The sequence below is a fragment of the Patagioenas fasciata genome, chromosome 2, assembly GCF_037038585.1.
Source record: "Patagioenas fasciata isolate bPatFas1 chromosome 2, bPatFas1.hap1, whole genome shotgun sequence".
NCBI lineage: Eukaryota > Metazoa > Chordata > Aves > Columbiformes > Columbidae > Patagioenas > Patagioenas fasciata.
Window position 1 is genome coordinate 152,988,104 of NC_092521.1, and position 26,673 is coordinate 153,014,776.

General features: G+C 44.8%; 1 protein-coding gene across 6 annotated transcripts in view; it reads left to right on the top strand.

Moving 5' to 3' along the window:
- JCAD (junctional cadherin 5 associated) overlaps positions 1-17,695 on the top strand; it is a 61,757-nt gene extending 44,062 nt beyond the window's left edge. For 4 of the 6 annotated variants that reach the window (XM_071805270.1, XM_065830144.2, XM_065830143.2 and 1 more), the window contains 2 exons: positions 1,186-1,538; positions 8,119-11,878. In XM_071805270.1, coding sequence (XP_071661371.1) covers positions 1,246-1,538; positions 8,119-11,863 — 4,038 coding nt within the window. In that variant the 5' untranslated portion in view covers positions 1,186-1,245 and the 3' untranslated portion in view covers positions 11,864-11,878. Of the gene's footprint in view, positions 1-1,185; positions 1,539-8,118; positions 11,879-15,852 lie in introns of those variants that run through there. The other 2 variants (XM_071805271.1, XM_065830145.2) reach the window with 2 other exon arrangements.
- The last annotated feature ends 8,978 nt before the right edge of the window (positions 17,696-26,673 follow it).

Below are 26,673 nucleotides of genomic sequence, written 5' to 3' on the forward strand. Positions count from 1 at the left end.
CATCTCTAGTGTTTGATGTTTTACATAACAAATCTGTTTCTGTGTTTCACTGCTTCTTTATGCACCTCGCTTTCTTCTTTCTCGCTTTCTCTCTTCTTTCTCTCTTCTTTCTCTCTTCTTTCTCTCTTCTTTCTCTCTTCTTTCTCTCTTCTTTCTCTCTTCTTTCCCTCTTCTGGTAACACAGTTCAAGCAAGAAGGAATGTACCAGAATGTGTCCATTGTTGTACACAACCTACAGAATAAATCATTACCTTCCACTCTTTTCAAAACTCTGGAAGAATGGATATTCTGTAATTGCCATAACAAGCTGCGAGAGTGGTATAGACAATAGAGATTTTTTCCGGCCAAGTAATTCAGTTTGCTGAATCTTTGGTGTAGTCAGTGCAGAACTGAGGGCTGTCACTGGGAAGAAAAATCTTGACTGTCTTGGAAATCATTGAGACACAATAGACACAGGCATCTCGGGTTGTTTCCAGTCATTTTACACAGTGGAAGTGTGCTGTGAAAATAGACCACGCTTGAAATCTTAGGTTTTGTATTACTCTAGTTGAAGATTACTGGTTTCCAACAGGCCAACACAGGCCAAAAAGAAAGTAATCTGTAAAAGAGACTGTTCACCTGGGGTACTGCATGGTATTACCTCGGTTTCTCATGTGGTTGCATAATGAATTTTTGTTCTCATGCATATTTTGTCCTTGTTCATGTGAACATTTTTTCTTAATTGGAATATGCAGAGCTTTAGGGAGAGGCATATTGCCCTGTAATCCGCCTCCTCCTCCTGCAACAACTTAAAATGTAAGACAGAGCACAGCTCTTCATGATGGGGGAAAATAGGTTTTTACAGAAACGCCTGACTCAAATTGTGGGCTTACCTCCTGTGCAGAAATTTTTTTGAGATCACTTAGTGAAATCTGAAAGCTGCAATCACCAGTGAATTCTTCAGTGAAACGGACTGAGTCAGCGCCAGCACGCTGCTTGGCTGAGTGTGTGGAGGTGTATTGTGTGGGGAGGGTCAGCACACGATGCATTGGCATCTGCATGCGCTTTGTTTCATCTGTCTTCTTACAAGGGTGGAAGACTGGAGCCAGGGGATGAGGCTCTTAGCTCCAGCAGCCTACCAGCTGATCAAAGATACCTTTCCTTGTTTAAAGCAGCCTTCTGTTTGTTTCTGGTTTTATCTTCCAGTGATGGGTCCTTCTGAAAAGAGCTTTCTGATGGCACAGCTGTGAGTGAAACCAGCACAATATGTTCAGTGTTGAGGACCTCCTGATTTCTCATGGATACAAATTGTCCAAAAATCCCCCGTATGAGAACAGATATGATGGATACCGCCATGACATCGCGGGGAATAGATCTGCTCAGAGAACGCTGAATGGGTTTGAGGCAGACTCGAGAGCTGGGGCTTACAGCAAGAAACCTTTGGTGAAAACCAACTCGAGCAGCACGGAAAGCAGCTGTGGGAGCCAAGGGAGGCAAGCAGGTCCTGGTTACCACCATGACCTTCAGGGTTTGTCCACTTTTCATACTTCAGAAGGGGGGTAAGTTTCAGCATCATGCCATGGCTTTGCTTTCTCCTCTTTTTGGTCCTGACAGATAACTAAGCATGACCCTAACCCTTGACACCATCTTCCTGTGGATCCTTTCCTGCTCCCACGCTAGTGACAATTTCCATGCACTGAAAATCCACACAAAGTAGTGGTGCATCCATTCACATTCTGCCAGAGCAAGGCCTTTGAGAATATTGGGGTGATGGGAAGTGGCCAGGTGTGGGAAAATTTCATCTACTAATATGGTCTGTATAAGAAAGGTCTTTCTTGTGAGCTTAGAAAAGTTTAGTCCAAGTATATTAAAAAAAAGGGGGGGCAAAACCTCTTCCTTTTTTTCAGTTTTTAAAAAAACTGAACCCAGCTGCTTCTGGAGTTGGGTTTTGCTGTAGATTCAGCCATGTGCAGTTTTCCTTGGGTGTTCCTGCATTCACTGAGGACATTCTTGTTTGTTTTAATGCCACTCTCGTGGAGTAAACATGAGAAGGTGCCTGTGCATTTCTTTTTAAAGCAACTCAAGACCAGTGGAAGCTCTTGTCGTCACTCCATAAACGTGCTTGCACAACCACGGCTGGCTCACCGCGGAGTACGTGCGCGCCGGGAACGCGGCAGCCGGGCAGGAAGAGCTGTGTGTACACACCGCGCTCGGCCATTGTTCTGCGGCTATTTGGGTGCTGCAGATGAACAAAGGAAAGGGGCTAGAGCAGAACTGGAAGCCAGCCCAAGTGTGACGATGGTTTATGAGGAAAAGCCCCTTCCTCCTGCCTAATTGGCGCTTGAAACTGAAAGGAGGGCAAAATGCTGTTGCCTTGGGAGCTTGTCCTCTTACGAAGACCTGGTAACATGTGGCAAGGACACGTGTCCCCTGACTGCTGGGCTTGTCTGCTCTTTCCCTTCATATCTCTTCCCCTTGTGAGCCTGCTTGCCTGGAGCAGGAACAGATGTAAAGCCGTCCGAGGGCAGCGAGTCCCAACCACACTGAAGGTCCCCAGGTAGAACTATCCCTTCTGGAGAATGAAGAAGATGCAGGTTTAAAGGTTATTAGAAGGATCCTTCATGTTGTATTTTGAGTGAAGTAAACTGGATGACGATAAAATTAGAAAAGATACTGAAAAAAGAATGAAAGGAAAAAAGGTTTTGTAGCAGGGGAAGAGTGTGCAGGGGTGTCAAGGGAGTTGATGCTTAGCCTTGGAGCAGATTTTACAGCGTGTAGAAAAACTGATATGAAGAAGATATGGCTGTGCAAGGCTGGAAAGTGATCGCTGCTCCCACGGCGGTAGAGCAGAGCCTGGGTGGGTGCACGGCAATGGGGAGGGGGCTGCTCTGCCTCTTGAATGTAGCAGAGGTATCTGTCATGCTGGAGGAGGCTAAATACAAACTAATACCCTCTGACAGTTTGAATGGCTCTTTCTAACATGTCAAAATGCAAGGGGTGAAACCTGTCAGTCTACAGCATAGTTAAATATTATATCCTGATTTTTAAAAGTGGCTTTTCCCCTTGAAATAGGAAATGCAGCCCTGGAAATGGCTTTATCACACTTCCTCAAAAATAGAAATCTTTTTTTTACTATTATTGTTGCAGCAAATTCTGATTCCCAGAGAGCCTATTGGAACTCTTACAAGGCACTAGCAGCTACGAACAAGGGAAAACCTTTGTACCAGCTGTCCCTTTCTTGCCATCTCTGGGTGTGCAGAGCATCTCTGGTGCAGAGCCTGTCGCTGCTGCTGTCCTGCTGGCACAGAAGGGAGGAAGGAGCGAGCTCCGTGGGCCAGATCCAGGGAAGCTTGTCTGCAGCTTGGGTGCTGCAGCACTGTGTTTCAGTTGCTGAGCTCCAAGGTGACAGTCCCCCTCCAGACCCGCTCCCCTGCCTAGGAGAAGCATCCAAGGCACAGAGCTGCCATGCAAGTGTGAGCCGTTTTGAAATGGAAGAGAAGATTTTTGTGATGACCCACTTTGGGGTGCTTTGGGTTGTTACATGTGGACTATAGTGAACTCCATCAGGGATCTTGGTCTCACTGTCTGGCTTCTGGGCTGTCACAAGGAAAAGGTTCCTGGTTGTGAGGCTGGGAGAGAACTGCACACTGCAGAGATTTGAGGACCATTTGGGCCCGAAGAGGGGACAACCACCCAGCAAGGTCCAGCATGAAGACGCTACTCTTCGGGCATTGCTGGCTTCCTGCAACCAGCTCTTGATGCTGCCTTCCCAGTGCAGTACAGTGGCTTGAGAAGGGCAGAAAAGGCTGTGTGTGTCCTAACCACCTTCCCAGACCTTGACCAGCTCCACAGCAATTTGGAACATGACTCAGGCTCCTCAGATAAGGAATTATCTAAACTACACTCATCCTCAGACCACTGATGTAGAAGAACCAATCACCCTCCAAACACTACAGAAGTGATGTTGCCCACCTCATTGCAGCCCTCGCAGCACGTGTTTGCAGGGCTCAGAGTGACGGCAGGGGATGATGCAGTTACCTCCACTCATTGGGATTCTTCTGCTGATCAATCCTGTCTGAGAAGGAGGAGAAAAGCTTCACAGCAACTGCACGTGGGCACATCACACCACCCACTTCTGCTGCTTGCAAGGGGGAAATGACACCCCAGCAGAGCGGGGAGGTGATGTTTTGCTCCATCCCGTTGTTCTTCAGGCAAAGAGTGGGGGAGCAGATGGTGGGAGGACTGTCCTGGTTGTCCTTGCTTAACTGAGCATTAGGAGGCTGCACAGTAAAGGTTTGGAAGAGGAGACAAGACAGAGAAAAAGGGAAAGATGACCCTATGGGTAGAGATGAGAGGATTTGCAGGAGAACTCCCTCCTGCTTCTCTTTTGAGTGGAGAGAAGAGGCATTCTGCTTAGCTATTTGTGTGGGAGGAACTATGTTGGTAGCTAGCAGATTTAGAGATAAATAGATAGCATCATTAATGAGATAACCTTCTGGTAAAAAATGAGACAAGTGTACTGGTGTTTCCCAGTGTTGAGGCTTGGAAGAGTGTATGTGAGGATAGGATCCTAAAATAGAAGAGAAGCTGTCAGCATCCAGAACAGCCCTCTGAAAATTTTTCCTCCTTGCTGCCAAGTCCTGGAAATTTCTTAACGATGCCTCCTCGTTGGGTACAAAGTCTGTCCTGGTGCCTGTGGTTCCCCTAGCCTGAGCTACTGGATGTCTAACGCCTGCTGCTTGCAGCCAGAAACGGGGACAGGAGCTCCTGTGGTATTGCTAGATAGCCCTGCAGTGACCTCATTCTTCAGGGGTTTGACTTCATAGTCTGTGCCATACTCCTTCACTTCTAGCCCTGTTCTGTGGGTTGTGCAAGGTCCTGTTGCTCCAGCTTTGCCCTGGGGGAGCTGAGCAGGTTCAAACCATTGCTCTGAGGACGGTTGCTTAGTGAAGTGCAGTCATGCAACCGATGCAGGATGGACTGATGGCCTCATTTCTTGCAAAGGCCTAAAATTCATAGAAAGCTAGCAGTACTTTCTTTTTTTCATTTTAATGGTTTTTGTTGGATTCATTTTATATATAATCAGTTCAAAGCACTAGGACAGCGAATGTGGTATTTGTTAGAAGCAGGCCTGTTACAAAAGAGTTCATAATGTTAAGATCTACCTCCTTGGTCCGATGGGACTGCTCCATCCTTGGCACCCCTCCCAGCTGTGAAGCACTTACAAGCCGCTGTGTCCGGGTGTGCACTTTTTTCGTGTGTCGGTACCATTGGAGTGAGACAGAGTTCCATGGTGGCACAGCCAGAGAGTGGCTGCTGCGGAGGGGGACTGTGTGGTCCCTTCACTGATAATACGTCATGAAGGCAAAGACTGCAGCACAACCAGCATTTGCCATCCGGAGATGCAGCATTGCTGAGGCTGTAGTGAAGCATTTTGAACTTGGGGTGGCTCTTGGGTGCTTCCCCTTGCCACCACTTCACTTGACAGCAAGACTCAACAGTGTCATGTATCCCGGAAGGAACCATGAGCAGCATGGTTGTGCCGTCCCGCCTCCTATGGCTGCTGCCTGCAGCTGTGCAGGAGCCTGTCTGCATCTTCGGGAGCAGAAGAGTCTTCAGGCTGGAGCTGAGCTGGAAGGTTCCTGAGGAGATGGAGCATCCTCTCTCCCTGTGCATCACAGTGCCATCCTCGCCAGGGGCTCGCAGGGACCGGGAAACACCCTGTCTGTGCAACCACCTCTAGTGCCTGCGCCAGAAGCTGCAGAGGCTGGTACTGTCCGCCTGGTGAATAGGTTGTAGTAAAGGTCAGGTTTAAAATGCACCAAGTACCTCCTTTTAAATGTCTTTTCTTCATTCACGTTCCAATGATGACATAGTACAGGTCACAGTGGTTTGTATCACGCTCAGAAATCTATTGCTGGAGCCTAGTTATTAATCTTTTTATCTTTAAAAATAAATCTAGTCTTTTAAACAGCTTTTAATAAACAGAGGAATATCCTTTCCATAACTGAAGCTGTCCTAACTTTAGGGCTGGTTTACTTTAATGAATGTTTGAGCCTGAGTATTGTTTGTTTTTTAAAAAAAGCAATCTAACCAAAACTATTCTGTTTTAGTGGTTTCCTAGGAAAGAGTCAAGTAACACTTTCTTCCCTATTCCTGAATTCCTATTAAATCCTTTAAGCAACCATCCTATTCCATTCTTGTGCTGTTAGTTCCAATTGTTGCAAGTCTCAGTATTATCGTCTACCATACCTCCTTCCCCCAATGTTTTTTATACTTGGGTCGATAAGAATTTGGATTGACTTCATTTTTTTTTTTGTTTAATGCTGAATTAAGTTTAGCAACAGCATCTCTGGAAATTTAAAGATAAAGATTTTTAGATGCTTTTCTAAAAGACACGCTACCGCTGAAGCAGGAATTGTTTTAGGAAGTCTGATGGCCTGTGTTGAGCAAGATGTCAAACTAAATAATCGTAGCCGTCTCTGCTGATCTTGGAATCTATGACTCTGTACTTCCTGTGGTTTCTGTAGACCCTTTTACGATGGCAATTAAAATCAAACAGAGCAATCTGTCCATTCCCTCCTCACTACTTCTAGACCCTGTTTCTCACCTAATTTTGTAAAAGCAGATACAAATGGTGCCATAGAAGCATGGGAATGAGATGAAAAGGTAGTTTTGATAATCTCAGAAGGCAGCATTTGTTCAGCTGTGTGTTTCCATACGCAGAGAGGCATGGAAATGTTCATTGTTACAGCAATCAACTTTCCAATATAGGAGGTATCCTGTTATATCTCACTGATCAACAAAGTCATTTGTTACTTCCTGGGGTTCGGCAATCGAACTGTACTTTGTGCTTCAGAGACAGAACATTTTGTTCAGATGTTAAGTCTTAATCCAGTTGAATTAATATGAACAAGATGCTCCTTATCCCAGTTTGGTTTTTAAACTTTTATAGTCGCAGAATGAAGTTATTAATAACATATATACAAGAAAATTGCTGTGGATCTGGATTGCTTAGTTTTCATTCTGAATCTTCACAAACTGCTGCTTGGAAATATCATTGTTTTTAGTGAAAAAGAGCCAGATGACACGTTTTATATACCTTGGGGTAGAGGGAAGAGAAATAAATTCTTGGGTTCTATCTACGTACTTGTCCTATTTCTGTCGATTTTGATTTTTCTTTCCAGTCTTATGCTGGTGGCAGCTTCATAGTGTAAAGGCAGTTATATTGTTGGACACCTAAGGTACAAGAATAGCAGAACATGGTTCAAGTAGAAGATTAATTATTTATATAGAAAGATACCAATTTTGTTCTGCAGTAATACACTAAATAGTTTGCAGTCTGTTCAGAACACACAGAGAACTTTTCTGTTCCTGTAAATGTGTGTTCTGAATTTCTAATATGCAATAAAATGTCTAATGTCTTTCATATTTCAGTAATACATTGCTGGAGTTAATCTGTTTTCTATATAAGAGCGTTATACCTCTTTTGAGCTACTTCAGACTTCAAATAGTGGTTCCATCTTAACCAGAACTGTGCTGATACATCACCGTTGTTGTGGCATGTATCATTTCATCCAAAGTACTTCCAAGAAATTTGTTGCCTTTGGAAGATGAACAAGAATCAACACTGGAAATGACATGTTTAATTTAATGTCTAGGATGCACATCATGCTTCTTACAATTCTGTGTCTTGTGAAATAGCCCCTTACCTGTTCTCCCTACCTCTGCTTTTTAGCTGTGGATTCCTATTAAAGTTGTATACTACAGTAGTCCCCTTGATGTCTATAGGTTTTGATACAGCAGAGTGCAGAAATAAGTTCAGCACAATCATTTCTGATGTCCATCGAGGAGGGCTGTGCATGTTTGCACAGCACCGAACTGTGTGCATTTGTTTCTCTTTCTAACAGCTTTGCATAGCTAACAACATGCCTGCAGAGCATCAGTCCCTTCCTTTTACTCATGTTAATGACTGACTTTTAAATCCTCTCATTAAAATCATAAAGTCATCTGGTTGCGAATAGATTTCACAAACCCCATTGACATAACTCAACATTTGACCTCCTCATGGCCTTAGCCATAAGGGACACACAAGGGGCATCTGTGCAAGCCACCTGTGACATTGTGTTTCTTTTTCAGGGTTTATGACAGGATTCCATTAGCCTGGTCTTCCCAGCCCAAGACTGATAAAGATCTTGCCTACTGGAGAAGACGAGGACAGGACTTCAGTGTGCTCCTGGGCTATTCCCAGAAAGGTTGTGTGGAAATGAAAGGCCTGGCTGCAGCACCAGGGGGTCCCCGGCACCCCAAGGAGGGCCAGCTGAAGGTGGGGATGGCTGCAGGGTACGTCAGGAGAAGCGGCTTGCAGGAGAGCTGTGAAGTGCCTGGTGACTGCAAATGGCAAAGTCTGGGAATGGAAAGCTGGAACCAGCCGAAAAAGGTCGGGAGGCAAATGTCCGAGGGTGACAGGGAGAAGCTGCTTCAAGAGCTGTATTCACTGACCCTGGGAGACAACGTGCTCAGCGCCCACAACAAGGGAAAATCGCAGTCGTTGCCAAGGGTCCTTTCGCCCGAGAGCATGAGGTGCGTGGAAATGCCCTCCCTGACCAAGAGTAAGAACTCTCTTAGTGTAGCTAAAACCCCCTCTTGCCCCCCAAACAGACTGAGTGTGGAACCAGCCAAGCACCATGGAGCGGGAGGCCGTTTCGTTCCCCTGGTGAAACCGAAGTATGGGAGACCTCTCAAGCCTCCATCTTATGACCTGCAACGACACACCAGGGCACCTGCAGAAACTGTGGGTTTCCAGGACCACTGCCAGAAAGAGGAACCCACCTCCTACTTAGCCAAAGTTAATGAGCCAAGGCAAGATGCTTGTGTTCAAGACTGTGGTTTGGAGCCCCCAGTCTACGTACCTCCTCCATCTTACAAATCACCATCTCACCAAAACGTAACCCCACATCCCCTCAGTGAAGTGCCTAACAACGACACACCCGCCAGCAGCGATCAGCAGGGTCCTGCGGAGCGGGTTGTCCCCTGCCAACGACCAGCCGTGAATACTTCTGAAGCGGGGGGTGACCCTTGCAAAGACAACCATCTTCCTCATGGGAAGCAAAGCCATGCGAGGCGTCCCGCTGACCACCTGCGTTCTGTTCAGTATATTCCCTTTGATGATCCTCGGATACGACATATTAAAATTGCACCACCGGGAGATCTGCAAGACAACACTACATACGCTGAAAATGCGTGTAGTTCCAGTTCTGGTGCTTTGCAAGAGAGAATTCTTGAAGTACAGTACAACAGTGCCTTTTTGGATGCAACAAACTTGTCCAATTCTGCAAAGGGAGAAAGAACTTCTGACAGCTCCACCCATAGCAACAGATGGTTGGCACCATCCATCCGAGATCAGGAAAATTGTGCCTTGCCGGACCAAAGAGACAGTTATAGCACAACGAATCACAACCCCCATAGTGAAGCCGGTGCGGAGTACACAAGAGGCAAACTTTCTGTAAGACATTCACATATGGACAGCACCTGTGAGACTGTTACAAAAGTGAAAAAGTTTGAACCTGGAACCGGGATGCAGAGCAAAAAGAGTTCAAAGAAAAAAATGAATGAAACTATATTTTGTTTGGTCTCTATCCCAGTTAAATCAGAATTCAATCTGCCAGATACAGATAGGAACAACAACATAACCCAGAGCCCTGATAAGAATGGGTTTGATAACAATGGGGCTTTGCAAGAACAAAGTCTCTTAAGTATGTCTTCAACGGACTTGGAGTTACAAGCACTTACAGGAAGCATGACCAATAAAAATGAGTTACAAAAACAAGAGCTGTGGAGACCAGAAGAGTTCAAACAAATGAATGACCTCAGATTTATTCAGCCTGCAAAACACAGAGAGCTCAAATACTCTGGCTCCTGGCCAGGTGATCACTACAAAGACCAGCAGACACAGACCAATTTCACTGAAGAACCTAAAAGCCCACAGTTTCTCCCTGATACAAAGCCTGGGCAGCCCAAGAGTAACAAACCACTGTCTCCAAAGCTCCTAGGATGTACAGCATCCATGATCGGGTCAAAACAGGCAGGGCTGCCTTCTGATGAGAGAAGCTGCAGACAGAGCACGTGTGGCATGAAGGGTCAGATGTACCTCAGCCAGTCTAGCAACAGTGCATTTTCCAGGACTGCCACCTCGGTCCTTCAGTCCCCCTCCCCAAAAGCCCACCAGAGCCAGCCCACGCCTGCCCAGGAGAGGGAAAACGGCTTTCTTCCCAAGGGAGATGTAGTTAAAGGAGAAGCAGGCGCTCCCTGCAACAGTAAAGAACTGTTTGGGCAGTTCCTGTTGAAGCCTGTGAGTCGCCGTCCCTGGGATGCAATAAGTGAGCTGGAAAGTTTTAACAAGGAGCTGCAAGAGCAGGAGGAGAGCACAAGCAGTGAAGAAGATTTGGAAAGTGGTGCAGCCTCTCCGCAGGCAGATGCCCTTACAGAGGGGAGGGCATCCAGAAATGAGAAGTCCAACCAGGAGCCAAAACATGGTGGGAAATTGGAAACGGTTGTGCCAGAGGTGCCTGTATTTAGGTCAGGAAGAGTTAAAAGTAAGTCTGAAAGTTGGAGCGTGGGGATGGAGCATGGTGGCGAGCCAGGCTGCGTTGGCGCTGGAGGCTCCTGGCAGGCAGGAGGGAGCAGTGAAGGAGTCAGGCCAGCAGATGGAAGTCTGATAACAGAAACCAGGACAGGGGAAGCCGAGAGCAGAACAAGCAAGCAGCCAGTTCGCCTGGGCCCTTTCAAGAGAGTTTTGTCCAGTAGCCCAAGCAGTTCATGTCCCAGTAATCCTTTCAATAACCCTGTCTTGCAGGAGATGAGTGAAGACCAAAATTACCTAGACTTTGTTAAACTGAGTAAAGGTGCAACTCTCACAAATGATACAGAATTAGAGGGAGGCTCGGTAGCACACTTATCCTTAACAAAGAGGAACCAAGGACGCTCTGAGCCAGACTTGAGGTCAGTGGGACTTGATGTGGCCCCAGGACCTGGTGCTAACAGTTCTGATCACTCTTCAAATGCAAATGCAGTGGAAATCCCTGTGAATGAGTCATTGGAGGCAAGAGCTGCAAGAATTTTAGGTATAGATATAGCAGTGGAGTCTCTCCTTCCAGATGACCGTGTTGGACCCCATCCAGGGACCAGCCCTGCAAATGATGCCCAGGACTTTGAGTCATCAGTGGGAAGCACAGTAAGTGACAAAGAAGGAAAAAAAGATAGTTCTTATGAAGGCAGACGAAAATGTGGCTGGACAGAGAGTGCTCTCTTTGTTGGAGCAGGAGGCCGATCTTTATACCCTGATGAGCACCAGAGCACTCAGCAGGAAACCAGTGCTAAAACCCTGGTAACCGAGCAAGTTCTTGAACAACCTGCAAGTCCCAGCCAAGGTGAGGAGCAAAACTTGGTTTGCAAGTCAGCTGTGTATCATTCAGAAAAGAGAATGAGAAGCACCTCAAAAGTGATAGAGACACTCCAAGGCAAGCTCGCATCTCCACCGAGCAGGACTGCCATGGATCGCTTAGTGCGAATGAAAGAAGTTGACTCCGTGTCCCGGATGAGACGTCTGAGCATTAAAAGTGCAGACTCGGGAGAGGATGCGGATGAGGAGAAGCTGTCGAGGGTACAAGAGGAAAGAGGAGGCAAACTGGCAAGCTCAGGGTCTGTTTCCAAGCGTGTTATCTCTCTCAGTGAAAATGGATATTTAGGTGGAATGGACAAGAAGAAGATGGACAGAGATTTTTCTTTAGGTAAGAGTCTATTATGGGAGATCCAAGTGGGTTCTGTTTCTTTATGTAATGGGCATGATTGGTTTGCTCACACCCACATAACGCTGCTCAAATAGTAACAGGCTGTAGGTGGTACTACCGCTATCTGGTTGCCACCCGCTTTGCTCTCCTTGTGGAATAGATAACATGAGTGTTCGCTGATCCTATTTTAGGAAAAGTTACTGTAAAACTCACTTGTGATACTGAAACTCATTCACAGAGACTGGAGCACTCCCTGAGGTTTTATCTCTGTCTAATTGTTTCAGGGAACGACCAGCTTCAAACAGCGGAGTTCAAACATAGTCACTGTAGTGCCAGTGTTTGGGAAGATGTGGTCATTTAATCATAGCCTCTCCTTGAATACCCATTTTTTCCCCCTCTAATACTTAAGTAGACACATGCTATATCAGAGTTCAGAAGAAACTAAAAATAAAAATCTGATGTTCCTTCTGTGAAGCCTCTGGGAAATGACTGCATTAAAGGGCCTGGAAAATTCTCTCTCTCATTAATATGTTCCAGATCAGATGTTGAAAATAACTGTTATCCCTAGGTCAAATGGAAAGTTTACTTTTTCAGCAAACACCTTTTTTTTCTGTGTGTTCCTTATTTCTCAAAAGCTTGTAAACCTGTGTAGTCCATATGCATGCTCAAAATAACATAAGCTGTTCTTCCTGCCAAACGGTTTTCCTATGGCATTGTGCTGAACAACTGAAAATCAGTTGTTGCCGTAGATGTGTATAAGGGAATAAATCTCTCAGGACACCTGTCTAGTCCATTAAATTAGTTGGAGTGAGCAAATCCATGGTGTGAAAGCTATTAATATCAATTTCCTCCTTCCATTTTCCATCCTCTCTGTAACAGCTGACACTCTACCTTTAAATCTACACAGGTTATTCATTAAACCTCATTGATATAAATCTGTTAACAGTTTTCCAGTGCAGAGGGACTGAAATTAAATGGAGCGTACTTTAAAGCAGATTTATGTATTTCCATCTGAAGAGAAGTATTTGTATAAGTTCTAAGTATTGACTCCTACAGTCTTGAAGCGTTTCCCTTCATGTTTTTTTTCTGTATCCCACAGCTCTGTCTCTTTCTGCTCCGAACCGTATTGCCCTAGACCAGATTTTCCCAACTAATTCAGCTTCCTTGTACCCATCAAGTCTAGTATGCCCCACATGCGTTTCATATGCTTTCCTCCCTTGGGGTTTCTGCTGGAGTGAAGACAGTAACTGTTGTGGTGACATGACTTCAGGGATGTATCAAAACAGATTGTGTGTGTTTTATTGGAGAGTTATTCTGCAGTAAATTAGGTCTAAATTTATCCCTCTTGCTGACAATGCCAGGCTTGTATTCTGCAGTGTGTTCCCATTGCAGTAGTTCCCTCACAGACATAACAGCCATCCCCATGTCTGGGTAGCGTGGATGTCCCTTCCTGCGCCACACATCCAGTACCACAGGTGACATGCACTCACATGGGGCAGGAAGGTGTCTCCTCCGCTGACTTCTTCCTATTCAAAGAGACCCAAATTTGTTGATGCATGCAAGATCTTCACCTTACCTTAATGGAGCAGGACTGAAGATTCATGTTTGTAGGAAGGCCTGATGCTGTGTCTTCTTCTGTTAACCCTCACTTCAACTTCCAGACTAGCTCAATAGCCAAAATGAGTGTTAATCCTGGAAAACCATTGTATTTGTTGCTTTTAGAGAGTGAATATTACTAAAGTCTTATAATTGCAGACTGGGCCCGTCACAAAGGCTAGAGCCCTTAGCAGAAACCAGTTTTCATATGTATAATGCAGCTTGACAGATGAACAGTCACCTCAGAGTAAGAGCTCTGACGAAACTCAGTGCAAGAAACTGATCTTACTATGCAAATACTGCCATTAGAAGAATCTCCAAAACGTTCCCAAATGCACTGGATGTCTTTTCACCATTGCTGTTTGAAGACTGCTTCCATGAGGCTGCTGATCTGGCTTTGTTCCTCTAGAGAGTATTTCAAATCAGCTTAATCAAATGTTGAATAAATGTTTCTGTATCAGTGCTAGAACTCCAATGTTTGTGCCCCCCGGAAGTGTGATATAGCCTGGCAGTCTAGCCCTGTTGTGTCCTTGGTTTGGGTGCTGTGGGTATGGGTAAGGTTTCAAGTAATAAACTGAGCCATGCAGACGTTCCATGTCACGTGGCCTGATTTTTTGCCCCCTGCTGAACAGTGAGCACCTAATGGTGTGAGTGTGTCTGGCCTTGGGAAAATCAGGCTTCTGAAATGCTGAGCCATTTTTATTCTTAGGTCAACCTCACACAGAACAGTTCAGAATTTTTGTACATTCTATCACGTTAGATGGCAAAATATTTACAACTGAAAAAATGTTACTGCTTTGCCCAGGGAAGTGGTGGAGTCACCATCCCTGGAGGTGTTTAAAAGGCATTTAGACGATGTTCTTAGGGACATGGTTTAGTGCTAGAGTTAGGTTATAGTTGGACTTGATGATCCTAAGGGTCTCTTCCAACTGAAACGATTCTATTCTGTTCTGCTCTATTCTGCTCTATTCTGTTCTACTCTATTCTGCTCTATTCTGTTCTTTAGAGGCATCTTCCCATACCATCAGAGCATTAAGCTTAGAAAGATAACAGCATTATCCTGGAGTGCACTAGCCCTCAAAAACTTTCTCTGCATTTTTTCACATTCATGTGTTGTCTGTTCTTGAAGTTTGGAAATACCAGAAGAGGCTGAATAGTGATAAGCAGTTCTGAAAACATAGGTGGTGCTGGTGCAGACTCCTTTCTTGGCTGGCTTAGCAATTTGAGGAGCGTGGGCAAGAGATACGATGAAGGATCCTGCATCAAGAATACACCCACTGGGGCCAAATCCAGAAGTTCTTTCATATCCTGTCTCCCTTTGGTATGAGTGTGGATGCTGCAGGTAGACACTTTGCACACAGGAGTAGAAATTTCCCTCTGAGGGTTTTTATGATTGAATGAAGACATTCACTTACATCAACATGAAAAGTCCTGAGGGTGATAAGTCCAAAGTGTGATATTTATGTGTGCATATTTTCACGCTCAACAATTTAAATGTGAGTGCTGTGGGAGCACAGCCTACAGGAGGGACGTTTAAGGTGAGCTCAGGCAGCCAGGTTGTGTAAGACCAGCGAGGTAGCACATGGTAGCACGGGCTGCAGCACTGGTTTGTCCGGGCCCCATGTGCCTACAGACTCCTCCATAGGTAGCCCTGGTTCCTCCATGACATTAGTGTGCATCCCAGGGAACCAAGGGTAAGTCAGATGTGTGCATGGTGGCACGGGGTAAACAGATCTCACAAGGCAGTGCTGTCCCAGAGTCACAAGGGTGAAGGAAAAGGCTCCTATCTGCTCACTTCATGGCCAATATTAGGATAAATCAAATCAAACAATCTGATAGAAGAGTGTCCTTGGGGCTTCAGGAGAAGAAAACTGAAGTGTGGTCTGTCTTTGTGAACTGGCAGGAGTTAGGCTGAAAATGAAGACCAGTGTTAATAAGCCAGTCCAGTGCTTTATGAAGAATGTGAGCTGCCGTTCTGCAGACTGAGACAGTCCAACCATAGTTAAGCAATGCAACTGTGCTTTCCCACATTCTGCTGTATTAATCTGAAACCAAAGATTTGCGATTGAATGAAAAAATCCTGATGAGTGGATGGCACCATCACTTCTTCAGCCAGCCTTAAACACTCTGCTAGGATGCTTAAAGCGTTTACTTGTTCTTACTGCTCAGTACAATGGGGGGGCAAATCATATGTCTTTTTCTCCCTGTGGAAGCATCTGGAAACTATAAGTAATCACTTAGCAGTCAGTGTGCTTGTTCCTACCTACTCGAGGTTTCCCAAATTATATCTGCATATATTTGATCCAAGTTGCTCCCAAATGGAATGTAGTATGTATCTTTAAGGTTGTAAGTCCAGTAGTAGTTTTGATGTTTGTTTGTTTGTTTGTTTTAATAAAAGCTAGAGAAACAATGTCTCATTTCCACAGCTAGTGATGTTGAATAGATTTCACAATACATTATTAATAGTGTTTTCTTGTCTTTTTTTCAGATACATATGACCCCACCAAAGTTGAAAAGGTGTGAGATGAATGGAGGGGAGAACAGAAATTTCTTCTCTACTAAGAATGTTTCACTGATTTTTTTCTGGGTGCTTTTTGTTTGTTTTTTTTTGTTCTTTGATGTTTGGAAATTGCCTCGATTTGTGGTGTTCATGGTGTACTGATAATGCCTTTACCACTGCCACTAGGAATTAGCTATTTGTATCTGAAACTGTTGTGAAGACCACAGAAAAATCTGACTTCTACATTGGAACCATCTGGTTTTGTAGCGTTAAGCCTGAATACCTACCGTTGGCAAAGAGTTTTCATCTGAACTCTATTTTAGTCTTCAGTGGGGATGATGAAATGCATGAAGTGAGGCTTTTGAGTTTCCTCCTTGGTGTAAATGTAAACGTGGGCGATTAGTGAAATGATTTTTAAAAGAATGTGAATTTATAAGCTAAACTTCTAAGTATCTACAGTCTAAACTTTGTTTAACTTAAGGGATTTTTGGCCATAAGTAGAAAGTGCTGCTGCACTATGTGGGGGAAGGAATGCAAGAGAATGGTAGCGAAGAGTGATTGTGAAATTGTTTCTGGCTTGCAGAGTTTGAATTTACTTGGATTAAATACTTACTTGCCACCTAGAGAGAAGAAAAGCGAAAACCCCAGAACTTCTAAAAGATGGAAGACTTTTGTAGTACAGTGTACAGAACGTGTAATTATAGTAGCTCGCAACTAGTGTTTCAAACCAATGCAAAGTATACCACTGGCTGTTTTGCACTCAGTATTACCTATTTTTGTTTTGCTGTTAGAAATTCTTTATATGAAAGAATAGTAACTGGTTTAAAATAGCCCATTTTAACAAAGTAACTATATTTCTTGTTACAGAATGCTATCTATTTTTCTATGATGTAAACAATTGCTAACAAGTGGCAAGTATAAAGAAGTATTATTATTATTATTATATTATATTTTAAGAAGACTTATCCCTCTGAGTGAAGGTGCCCCAAGCAGATTTCACTTGTATATCTTAATGCACACCCCATATTGCCACATACTCAGTAGTGCTACCTTATTTTGTTCTGAAAAGAGCCATCTATGTGTGTGTGTGTATGTATGTACTACAGGGTTAATTTCTATTTTCCACTCAACCTTTGGATTGTTCTTCTTGGAACCACTTTCTGAAACACAGCTGAGAACCGTCCGGGCTGGTGTTGCTGCCATTGCATTCCAGTGACAGCAATTACCAAAAAGTGGGTTTGGATCTTTGTCCCAGTGTCTCCGAGTGGCTCAGATATAATACCTGGTTTCTTCCTTTCACTTTGTTCCCTTTTACAGATTATAGGTTTGGATTAGGCCAGTGTATAAAAATAAATGAAACTGGGTTTAATTCTTCCCTGAAGTCAACTGATATTTCTAGGGAGGAGTTCAGGCATTTAAATACATGGCTTTAAGTATATTTTATCTGCACACACAAATGCATGAATTACGGAGTTTATAATAAAGCCTATGCATTCTGCTCTTTGATACTGAATTAGCCTGCATAGCATCTGTGTCTTTAAAACCTTTATGTCCACTCCTGTGTGTTTTTTTCAAAGTACCTATGTACTAACATTCTTCTGATGACTTGTTCATGTACTTCACTGGTCTATTCTAATGGCCTTTTCTGGTTTTTAGCATAATTTTATTTTTTAAAATCTTCTAATTTCTTGAAATGTATTTTCCGAAGTCTGTAATTTGGAAAGAACGACAGGGTAAAACACTCATCTTCTGTTTTGGCAGCAAGAATTTCTTAACTGTAACACATGATTCTGTTACATATGGACTATTTAAAGCTTGTTTGAAAAGAAAATCTGGTGTATAATTTATTTTATTAACTCTTGTGCATGCTGTGTAGCAATACTTGTTGACAAACTGTTCCCACCATTCTTACTATATCCACCTTTTTTCATCACCATCTAGGATATACAGGGGCTAGTAAATAACTACAAAACATGTTTCTCCCCACTCCGCAAACCAATTCTGCCCATTAAAAACAGTTATGAAAAAGAATTGCTTCAACTCTCATCATCCCACTTACTAGTAAAGCTGAGATGCCTGGCAATAGCTTGAAAGTTTTAATTTATCCCTGATTTCTGGAGAGCTGTTAATTGTCCCATATAACCAGTCCTGCTACCTTCAGTTCATGCCTATGTGGAACAAGAGTTTTCTGTGCACTTTATTTTCTTCTGATGGGGAGGGGGTTAATTGATTCTGCAATATGTCTGTTTCATCATTCATGTCAAGTAATGACTTTTCCAATGCACATAAACAGACAAAATCTTAACACAAAGGAAGCAGCAATATTGCAGGGTAGGTTTTATTGACTAAGAATGAGAAATTTAAACCTAGAAAGTTAGTAAGCTTTATTTTGCAGTAGTATGTGACTGACCAGTGGATGAAAGACTAAAACTTGTACTGCTTTAAAAGTTTCATTTTCATTTCATACTATGATACAGACAAGTAAGAAATACATGCGGTATAGTTACATGAAAGACTGTGGCTCAGTTTTTCTACAGTACCTGTGCCATAATTAAAATGTCGACTCTCGGAATGGGCTGGATGGTACCACAGCTGAACACCTTTCCAGAAACCTTTTGCCCGTTACAAACAGCAGTCAACAGAAAGCTCCTTTTGTATTAGAGGTAGTTGAAAAACAGTAAATGGTGACCTTCAGGGGCTGTCTCCATGGGTATGTAACACTGTCATAGGAACAGCACTCACGGGTAAGGGCAGCGGCTGGGATGGGGCTGGGTGGCTGCAGAGGAGGAGGATGTGCCAGCCTGTTCCAGCCCATCCTTCAGCGCAGGTGTGTGACTGCAGGGCGGCAGTGAAGGACTGTGCATTTATCTTTGTTCTCTGGAGAAGGAGCAGAGCTAGAACATCTGAAATTGCATTGGTACAAGCTGTTGTGTATCCAGCTTGTGCTGTTGCTGTACTGCTGCAGCTGGGGAAGCTGGAGTTGGATGACAAGTTATCCAAGGGCTTGATTGGGAAGATACTGTTTTCATGAGCACTCCCAGAAATTCATGCAAAAAAACCATGCCTCGTTTATATATTTTGAAAATGCTTAATGGGGAGACTCCTCGGGAGATAGATAGCTAAGTAGGACCTGCCATCTCCTTCCATTCACCCTGCTGAAATCCAGAATGGATCGTCAGTCAGGGCTTAGTGATGGTGACAGCAACTGGTGGCAGTGCCAAGCTGCCAGGGAGATAAACAATGAACACAAAGTTTCAGGCTCTTGTTATACAAAGAAGAGTCGCCGTGAGCTCCTGGGGCTGCAGACCTGGCCAGTGCAGCTGTGCTCGCCCATGCAGACCCAGCCAGTCCCTCTGGCAGCTGCCCAGGGCACAGCAGCGCCTGGGTTCACCAAGAACCGCTCTTTTGGGTCCCGCTCCCTTCTCCTTGCTGGAGGCATTTTGAACCAGGCAGAATTGTGTTCCGAGAAGAGCGATAAGAGTCAAATCCCAGCGGCACCGCGGTGGGACGGGGAGGCAGGGGAGGGAAATGCCCCTGAGTGGCTCCTGGTCACTGCTGCTGGAAATGCCCACGAAACACCTGACTAAGCATCGCTTGTCAGCTACCAACTCATGAAACCTTCCCTAGGCAGAAGAAGGACCATTGTAATGCCCACCACAGGTAGGTTAGTCTTTACTGCAAACTCTCATTTATCAAAACCATCAAGTGTCTTTGACTCAGCTCCTGAGCAAAAAGTCTCTCTACTGAAACATCCAATGAGTCTTGAAAAAAATTGACAGCATGTGCTTAAAGTGGTCAAGTAACAGAATTAATGTCACCCTTTGAAAAAAAGTCTCATCAAGCTTATTTACATATGAGTATTGGAATTTAGTATAATATTTTTGATTGTCTAGTATCATAGACCAATATTAACGTCTAGGGTCAACATTCTGTTGCCAGCTGAATGTTACTTTTATAGTACTTGACCTTCTCTTTGGGTTAAAATGTTGGTATTTTCATCACTGCCTGTTTTCAAAAGAAAAACTAGGGGAGTGTTTGGGAGAAAAGTAGAAGTGAAATGTTTTTGCATTTAAATCACAGAAGTTCTTGCAACTGCAAAGTGGGCACTTTTGTCCAGGTTCAAGATCTGATAAAGGCAAGTACATATGAGATGTGAATCTTTACTTGTCAGGAGCCACCAGCTCAAAGAAGAGAAAACAGTGTTAAAAGGACCGGAAAGGATTGTCAGCTTGTCAGCCTTTTGGATGTTTTCTGTAAAGCTGTCCTTTTGGAGGACATTGGTATTTTCTTGGTTGAGGATCAAACAATCCCCTAATTCCCCTCCACTGGCAATAAGCCATGATGCTGCAGTCCTAGTTTACTGGAGTGTGATTTAATTACAAGTGGAGTCTACAAAGTTTAAACTTATTTTCTTTGCATAATCCCAATAAAGGATCAAGTTGAAGATTTCATGAGATGATGACTATATCACTGAATTCATTAGAAAAGTTGGGAAATTGTGATTTAATTCTCATTTAAAGTTGCTTGAAAATGTTCACTGTACCTCACTCTTGGGGACTCAAAGAAAGCTGTTTATCATCAGCTCTATTTTTAAAGAAAAAATGTTTCAAACAAAGAAAAAGGGAAATCCTGATATCAATAGCAAAGCCCCAAACCTCAGTGCTACTTCCCACCCATGCTGAAAAATATGTTTGCAATATGGCTTGCAGAGCTGCACAGCAAGGAGAGGGTGAAAGGAACTGAAGTCAGAATTGACCAACACATGGCTGAGATTAGAAATAAAAATGAAATTTCCCAGCCAAGAGAAACCGCAATAACATACAGATACTAAAATGAAGGAGGAACTTTCCACCCTCAACAGCAGCAATCTCAGCCTTCTTTTGAGCTCTGGACCAGCAGAGAAAACAATCAGAACCATTCCAACCAGAACCTGGAAGGAAAACAGGGAGATATATGTGCTAGACAGTGTATCAGTATCCTTGTGTCTTTGACCTCATACAATGCAGATAATTCTCCATACTGACTTTCAAGATACTGTGGCCTGTCTCCAAAACTAATACTAGCTCATTGCCATGGCTTTCTCCTCTAACTAGCCCAAAGGCAGATTTAAAGGGATAAAAAGAGAGGAAATAGGGGTAAGCAATTACAATACTATTTACATGATATCACAAGATGAATGTGGTTTTAGAATTTTCTTTGTATTTTCTTCTGCACAATGCAAATACTGTGTTTCTGGGCTTATGTGTAAACTGGAGGGGTGCTGTTATCCAAGAGGAGACATTCTCCAAATAAAGATTTTGCATGGATATGTTCCTCTGTGATGTTGTTGATGTTGTTATCAGGGGCCAAAATGGAACATGTGCTCTGATGTTTGCATTGCCTTCAAGAAAGATAAATGTATTGGTGAAGTGTTAAAAGGCTGCAGTATTCTCCAGGGGACTGCTGCTTCAAAACCTAGCACTGTGACTGGCCTGTTATACCATCAGGTACAGAAATCGTGTGAACTTGAGAGAATTACTTTCCACATCTGCACTTTCTCAGATCAGCACAGGCTGTAGGTCACTCATTTCCAAGTTGTGTTCTGTTTGTTTGCTACCTTTGGGGTATGTTCCGCCTCTGTGTGAGAGCCGATTCCTCCTTTCCTGCCTGGAAACCAGCCATCCGCACTGCGTAAACCCACAGTGTCAGAGCATTTTCCACTCCATGTGAGTATTTTCCACTCCCTTTGCACAAGTTGATATGGCACTGGGATTGTTTACTTTGGCTACGCTGCAGTAAAGAATGGCATCCTCTGTATCTGTGCTGATAGGACTTCAAGAGAACTAAGTTATCAAGTTAATATACTTTTTTTTTTCAGGCAAAAGTGTAGGCTGCTCATGGCTAAAATGGGCAGCTCTGTCTTTTGTCGCTGGCTCAGAAGCAGATCAGATCTTACTGTCATATTCACATGTACTGCTGTAGAAAAACAATGGATTCATCCTGGATTTTCTCACCCGTCACCAACAAACCTGTGCAACAGAAGACCAGAAAGATCTGGGGAGGCTGAAGATGTAAATCACTGTGGTAGTTTTGCTGTCCTTTCTTTCCATCATCTAGCCAATCCGATCTCACTACACCTTCTCCTTCCCCCACCTGCTGGAAGTATAAAAATCCCTATTCCAGCATAAACCCAGTTTCCACTCAATTTGCATCTAGAAACCAACTTTCCTAATTTTTTTTCTACCAGTAGGAAAAGGAAGGCATTGAGTTCTTTCCAATTGCTGATAGGTTTTTCCTGTTCCTACTCCTCTCCTTAGTTTTGGTCCCTGCATCAATGCACACACATTGTTCATTACTTTTCCAGAAAAGTAGAATTGGCCCATTTGCTACCAGCTACAACAGGAGGAAGTCCCTAGGATGGCTAGGGACCAAAGCGTCCTGTTACCCTGAGAGCTGATGCTTCAGAACGAGGAGCTGGCTGTGTGTTGGGAAACCTGCACACACAGTCCAGTAGGAAAGGTGAGGGCATGAGGGTAGAGACATTTCTGCACTTGCTCCCACCCGCTCTCTCTGCAAAGAGGACAGCTGTACCAGGACCAGTGCTGGCCCACAGCAGCCAGGAGCCATCTCTCGCTTTTGCTCTTGGATGTTACATGGCCAGTACACCCATGACATGCGCCAGGTGGGCAGATGTTCTGCTGCCTGCCACCAGACAGGGACAGGTCTGGCCAACATAGCCTGTGCTCCCTCCAGGCAAATCTGTACGTACTCAGACCCACCCTGGCCTGCAAAGCAAGTCAGAGGGAAGATGTAGGGGTGGGTGAAGGTGAGTGGATGATGTTCAGCCCTCAGAGGGTTTCTTGCTAAGTCAACCAGAAACCCTCCCAGGCTTCCCTTCACCCCTTCTCTGTCACTCCAGCTCACTCACCCCTTGCCACACCAGCCCACACACGCCTGACCCTTGGCTAATAGCATAAGACCCTTAGCTCTTATCTTACACTACACACACCTCATCTGCTTTATCTCTCCCACTGACCTCTTACAGCCCTAGAGCATGTTTGACCTTTTCTGGGTGACAATGGTATGCATGCCCAGGTTCAATTAAAGCTGTATTATCTCTCTCTGTGTTCCGCTCTGAATCTTCCCTTTCCTGGGGGAAAGAAAAACAGCCTCCTGGGAGTCCCTTTGCAACACTTCTGCAGTGAGGTGCTAACGCAGCAAATGTCATACCTCAGGGGGGTGATGCAGAAAGGAAGGAAGCCAACTCCCTCCTTTTGCCCCTTAAAATAAGACCATTTCTTGTAATGATAATCAAGATCATGGCTAATGTCTGCAAAATGACAACAGGAAAAGAACCCTTCAGTCCCTCTGAGGTGCTGCACTGCTGCCCTGTAGTAGCATACTTCAAAGGCTAGCTGTGGCTCACTTTGCCATTGATTTAACAGCCAGTCCTTGGGAAGGGCTGGGAGGCCAGATGTTGCGCTAACCAGAGAGCTTCAGCCTCTCCTCTTCCCCCTTCCCTTCTCCATTCAGGCCGCAGAGCATTTAGGCTCTCTCTCCATGTCCTGTGCAAGGAACAGCCTTTAGCCCCAGCTTCACTGTAGAAGCAACAACAGTAACATGGAACCTGCAGAGCAAACAGCATGGTGACCTAGCCAGCTTGTGTCATTTGAAGTGGCAGGGTTATAACATTTTGTGGGCAGGAAGGCTTGTCATTTGTCCCAGTTTCTCATTATTATTGTAGCACAATGTTTGGAGTACAAAGGAAGTCCTCTGCTCTCCCAGTGGTGGGTCACACTATAAATACCCCAGGTGGCACAGGAGGACAAGGAGGGCTGTAAAACTCAGGATGTGGGTCACAAGATGGCTGTCTGCTTTCTGTCTGGGAGAACACGATAATAAACCCTCGCAAAGAACTCAGATAACACCACATGAAAGGAGTACAAACACTGTGAACGAGATGTTCGGCTGCTGTAAAATGTCACTGCTCTCTTCACTTCATCATATGCTGCTTGATTTCCTTCCCTTCTCAGCCTTCTGTTGCGTTCCCAAGGCAGAAAAGTATCCACTAAACTTTTTTTTCCTTCTGCATGACTTTTCAGCTCCTTCTTGCTCTCAGTGCAGACACACCTCTATGTTCCTGCAACACTCTCCTTGCTCTAAGCAGCTCTCATACAGCTCGGTCACTTCAGCCAAAGGTCCCCTGAAGGATATCAGCACCATGCCAAAAATACTGGGCCCTTTCCCCTGCCGCCAAGTCACTGCAGGGAGGTGAGTCAGGACAGTCAGAGGCCACTGAGCTCCTGGACCAGACTTTAAACAGAAACATTCCTTATGTAAAAATCATCTTTTGTTCCCCTGGAGAAGTGAAAAACAAAATTCAGGAATGTTGTCGACTCTTGTAATAGGGGGATGTTAGTGGAGAACATTGTGCCTTTTATTGCTGTGCACTTTGCATTTTTATTATCAAATGATTATTGGTTATGGTGTTGGTGTTTTAAGAACCCGTGGATAATGTTTTTGGTAACAGATCTAGAAAGAGGATTTGGGGCAATTGGGAATCATGAAACAATTGTGGATACATTTCAAACCTTCCCAAATGCTCTTTGAAAAATGCATTCACCCCTGACCCCAAAAAAAAAAAAAAAAGTATTTTTTCATTTTTTTAATCTGGTTAGACCTCCAGGTGCCCCCCCAACAACAACTTTTCATACCACAACCACCAAAGCCTGGTGTGCACACAGCTCCGTGGAACAGAATATCTCTTCCAGCTGAAGCTATAATTCAGTGGTTGCCAAATGTTATTGACTACATTTATATCTGTGCAGTTTTCTTGACTGCTGAGAAATTATATGGCTTTAACTATGAAACTGAAGCAGCAGAGTTTTGTAATAATAGGTCCACATTTCACCAGGCAGGGTTGTAAGGTGTAACTCAGGCCTCCAAAGGCGAAGATGATTTATTTATATCTGTTATTCTCCTTCCCTCTGAGATGGAACTGCCCTCTACTGCTGAATCAGCAGGATATGCCCTGTGACACCGACTTGAGCTGGCTGAAGAGCTGTTAATGGGTCTGAAAACCATATCCTACCCCAGCCTCCCTCCATGCAGCAGGGAGCAGGGAGCCGAGCAAGAGGCGTGAGAGGGAAGCGGAGACCCCTGGTACACACAGCTGTGCTCTATGATAAGCTGCATCCTGTGCCACGCTCCACCTCACTGCAGCAGGGAAGGCGTTTGAACTCCGAGACCCTTTCTCACTTCAATCCCTATCAGACAAACACCCAGCAGGCAGCTGGAAGAAAAAAGCAAAGTTCAACCCATCCCCAGTGACTCAGCTTCTAGGACTTCAGACCAATTTCCTAAAACTCTGCCTTAAGGACTTTTTTAGGCAGTGTCGCTACATTTGAGCCACATAAATAATTGAAGGAGTTCCTAATGGCCGTGGAGCAGTGAAGCAAAGAGTTTGAGCTGAGAAAGGAGACAAAAAATCTCAATTACATGCAGGTAGGGCAGTAAAAAAGCCAAGCTCCTTTCAGGAGAGCCACTTGTTTAGAACGGCTACAGCTGACCTCTGATCTGTCAGCCCATGCACCTCACTGCAGTGTGGTTGTTGGCTTGCGTGTCCCCTTCACCAGCAGTTTGTAATCGCTGTTCTTGCTCTGACAGTTGGGTTTGACTGTGCTCCTCAATGGAAACCCCTGGGATGGCAGTGGCAGATCTCCTTCCCCAGCGTTCTCCTCAAGGACGCTTCACCCTCGAAGGCGAAGTCATGAGCAGAGACAAAAATCACACTATGAAGTGTGTCACCCTTAACTTCAGGCTATCTTTGTCAAATACTTGTTCCCACTTTGAGTGGCCACCCTATTTTTACACAGCTACCACTGCCCCATGCGCAGCTGCTGTGCTGTTCCAGTCCCTCCCAACACATACTCCAAACCTAACCCAAAATCTGTGAGGAAGCACCAGGGTTTCCTGCACCCAGAGCCACTGTGCTACTGCTGGGGCTGGTGCCTTTTTGTGCCAACATTGCGCCCAGGCACTACAGGTCTCTCATCCGAGGGAAGGCTGCCCTCAGGCTTGCTGTCATGGTTGGTTGGTTGGTTGGTTGTTTCCTGCAGAAGAAAGTCCACCAATAAAAAAATTACTCCACTTGATAGAATGATAGAATGTCCTGAGTTGGAAGGCACCCACAGGGATCATTGAGTCCAACTCCTGTCCCTGCATATGACAACCCCACGGTTCACACTGTGTGTCTGAGGACGTTGTCCAGTCTCTTCTCAAACACTGTCAGGATTGGGGCCGTGACACCTCCCTGGGGAGCCTGTTCCAGTGCTCCAGCACCTTCTGGATGAAGGACCTTTTCCTAATGTCCAACCCAAACCTCCCCTGGCACATTTTCCTGCCATTCCCTTGGGTTCTGTCACTGGTCACTAAAGAGAAGAGGTCAGTGCCTACCCTTCCTCCTCCACCTGTGGGGAAGCTGTAGCTGTGATGAGGTGTTCCCTCAGTCTCCTCCAGGCTGAACAAACCAAGTGACTCTAGCTGCTCCTTATACGACTTCCTCTCCAAACCCTTCACCAACTTTGTAGCCTCTTCTGGACACTCTCTTTTTCTCCTTTTTCTCCTGTGTCACCCAGCCCTGCACACAGTGCTCCAGGTGAGGCCGCACCAGTGCAGAGCAGAGCGGGACAATCCCCTCCCTGCCCGGCTGTCCATGCTGTGCTGGATGCACCCAGGACACAGTTGCCCTCTTGGCTGCCAGGGACACTGTTGGTTCATGTTCAACTTGCCACTGACCAGAACCCCAGATCCCTCTCTACAGGGCTGCTC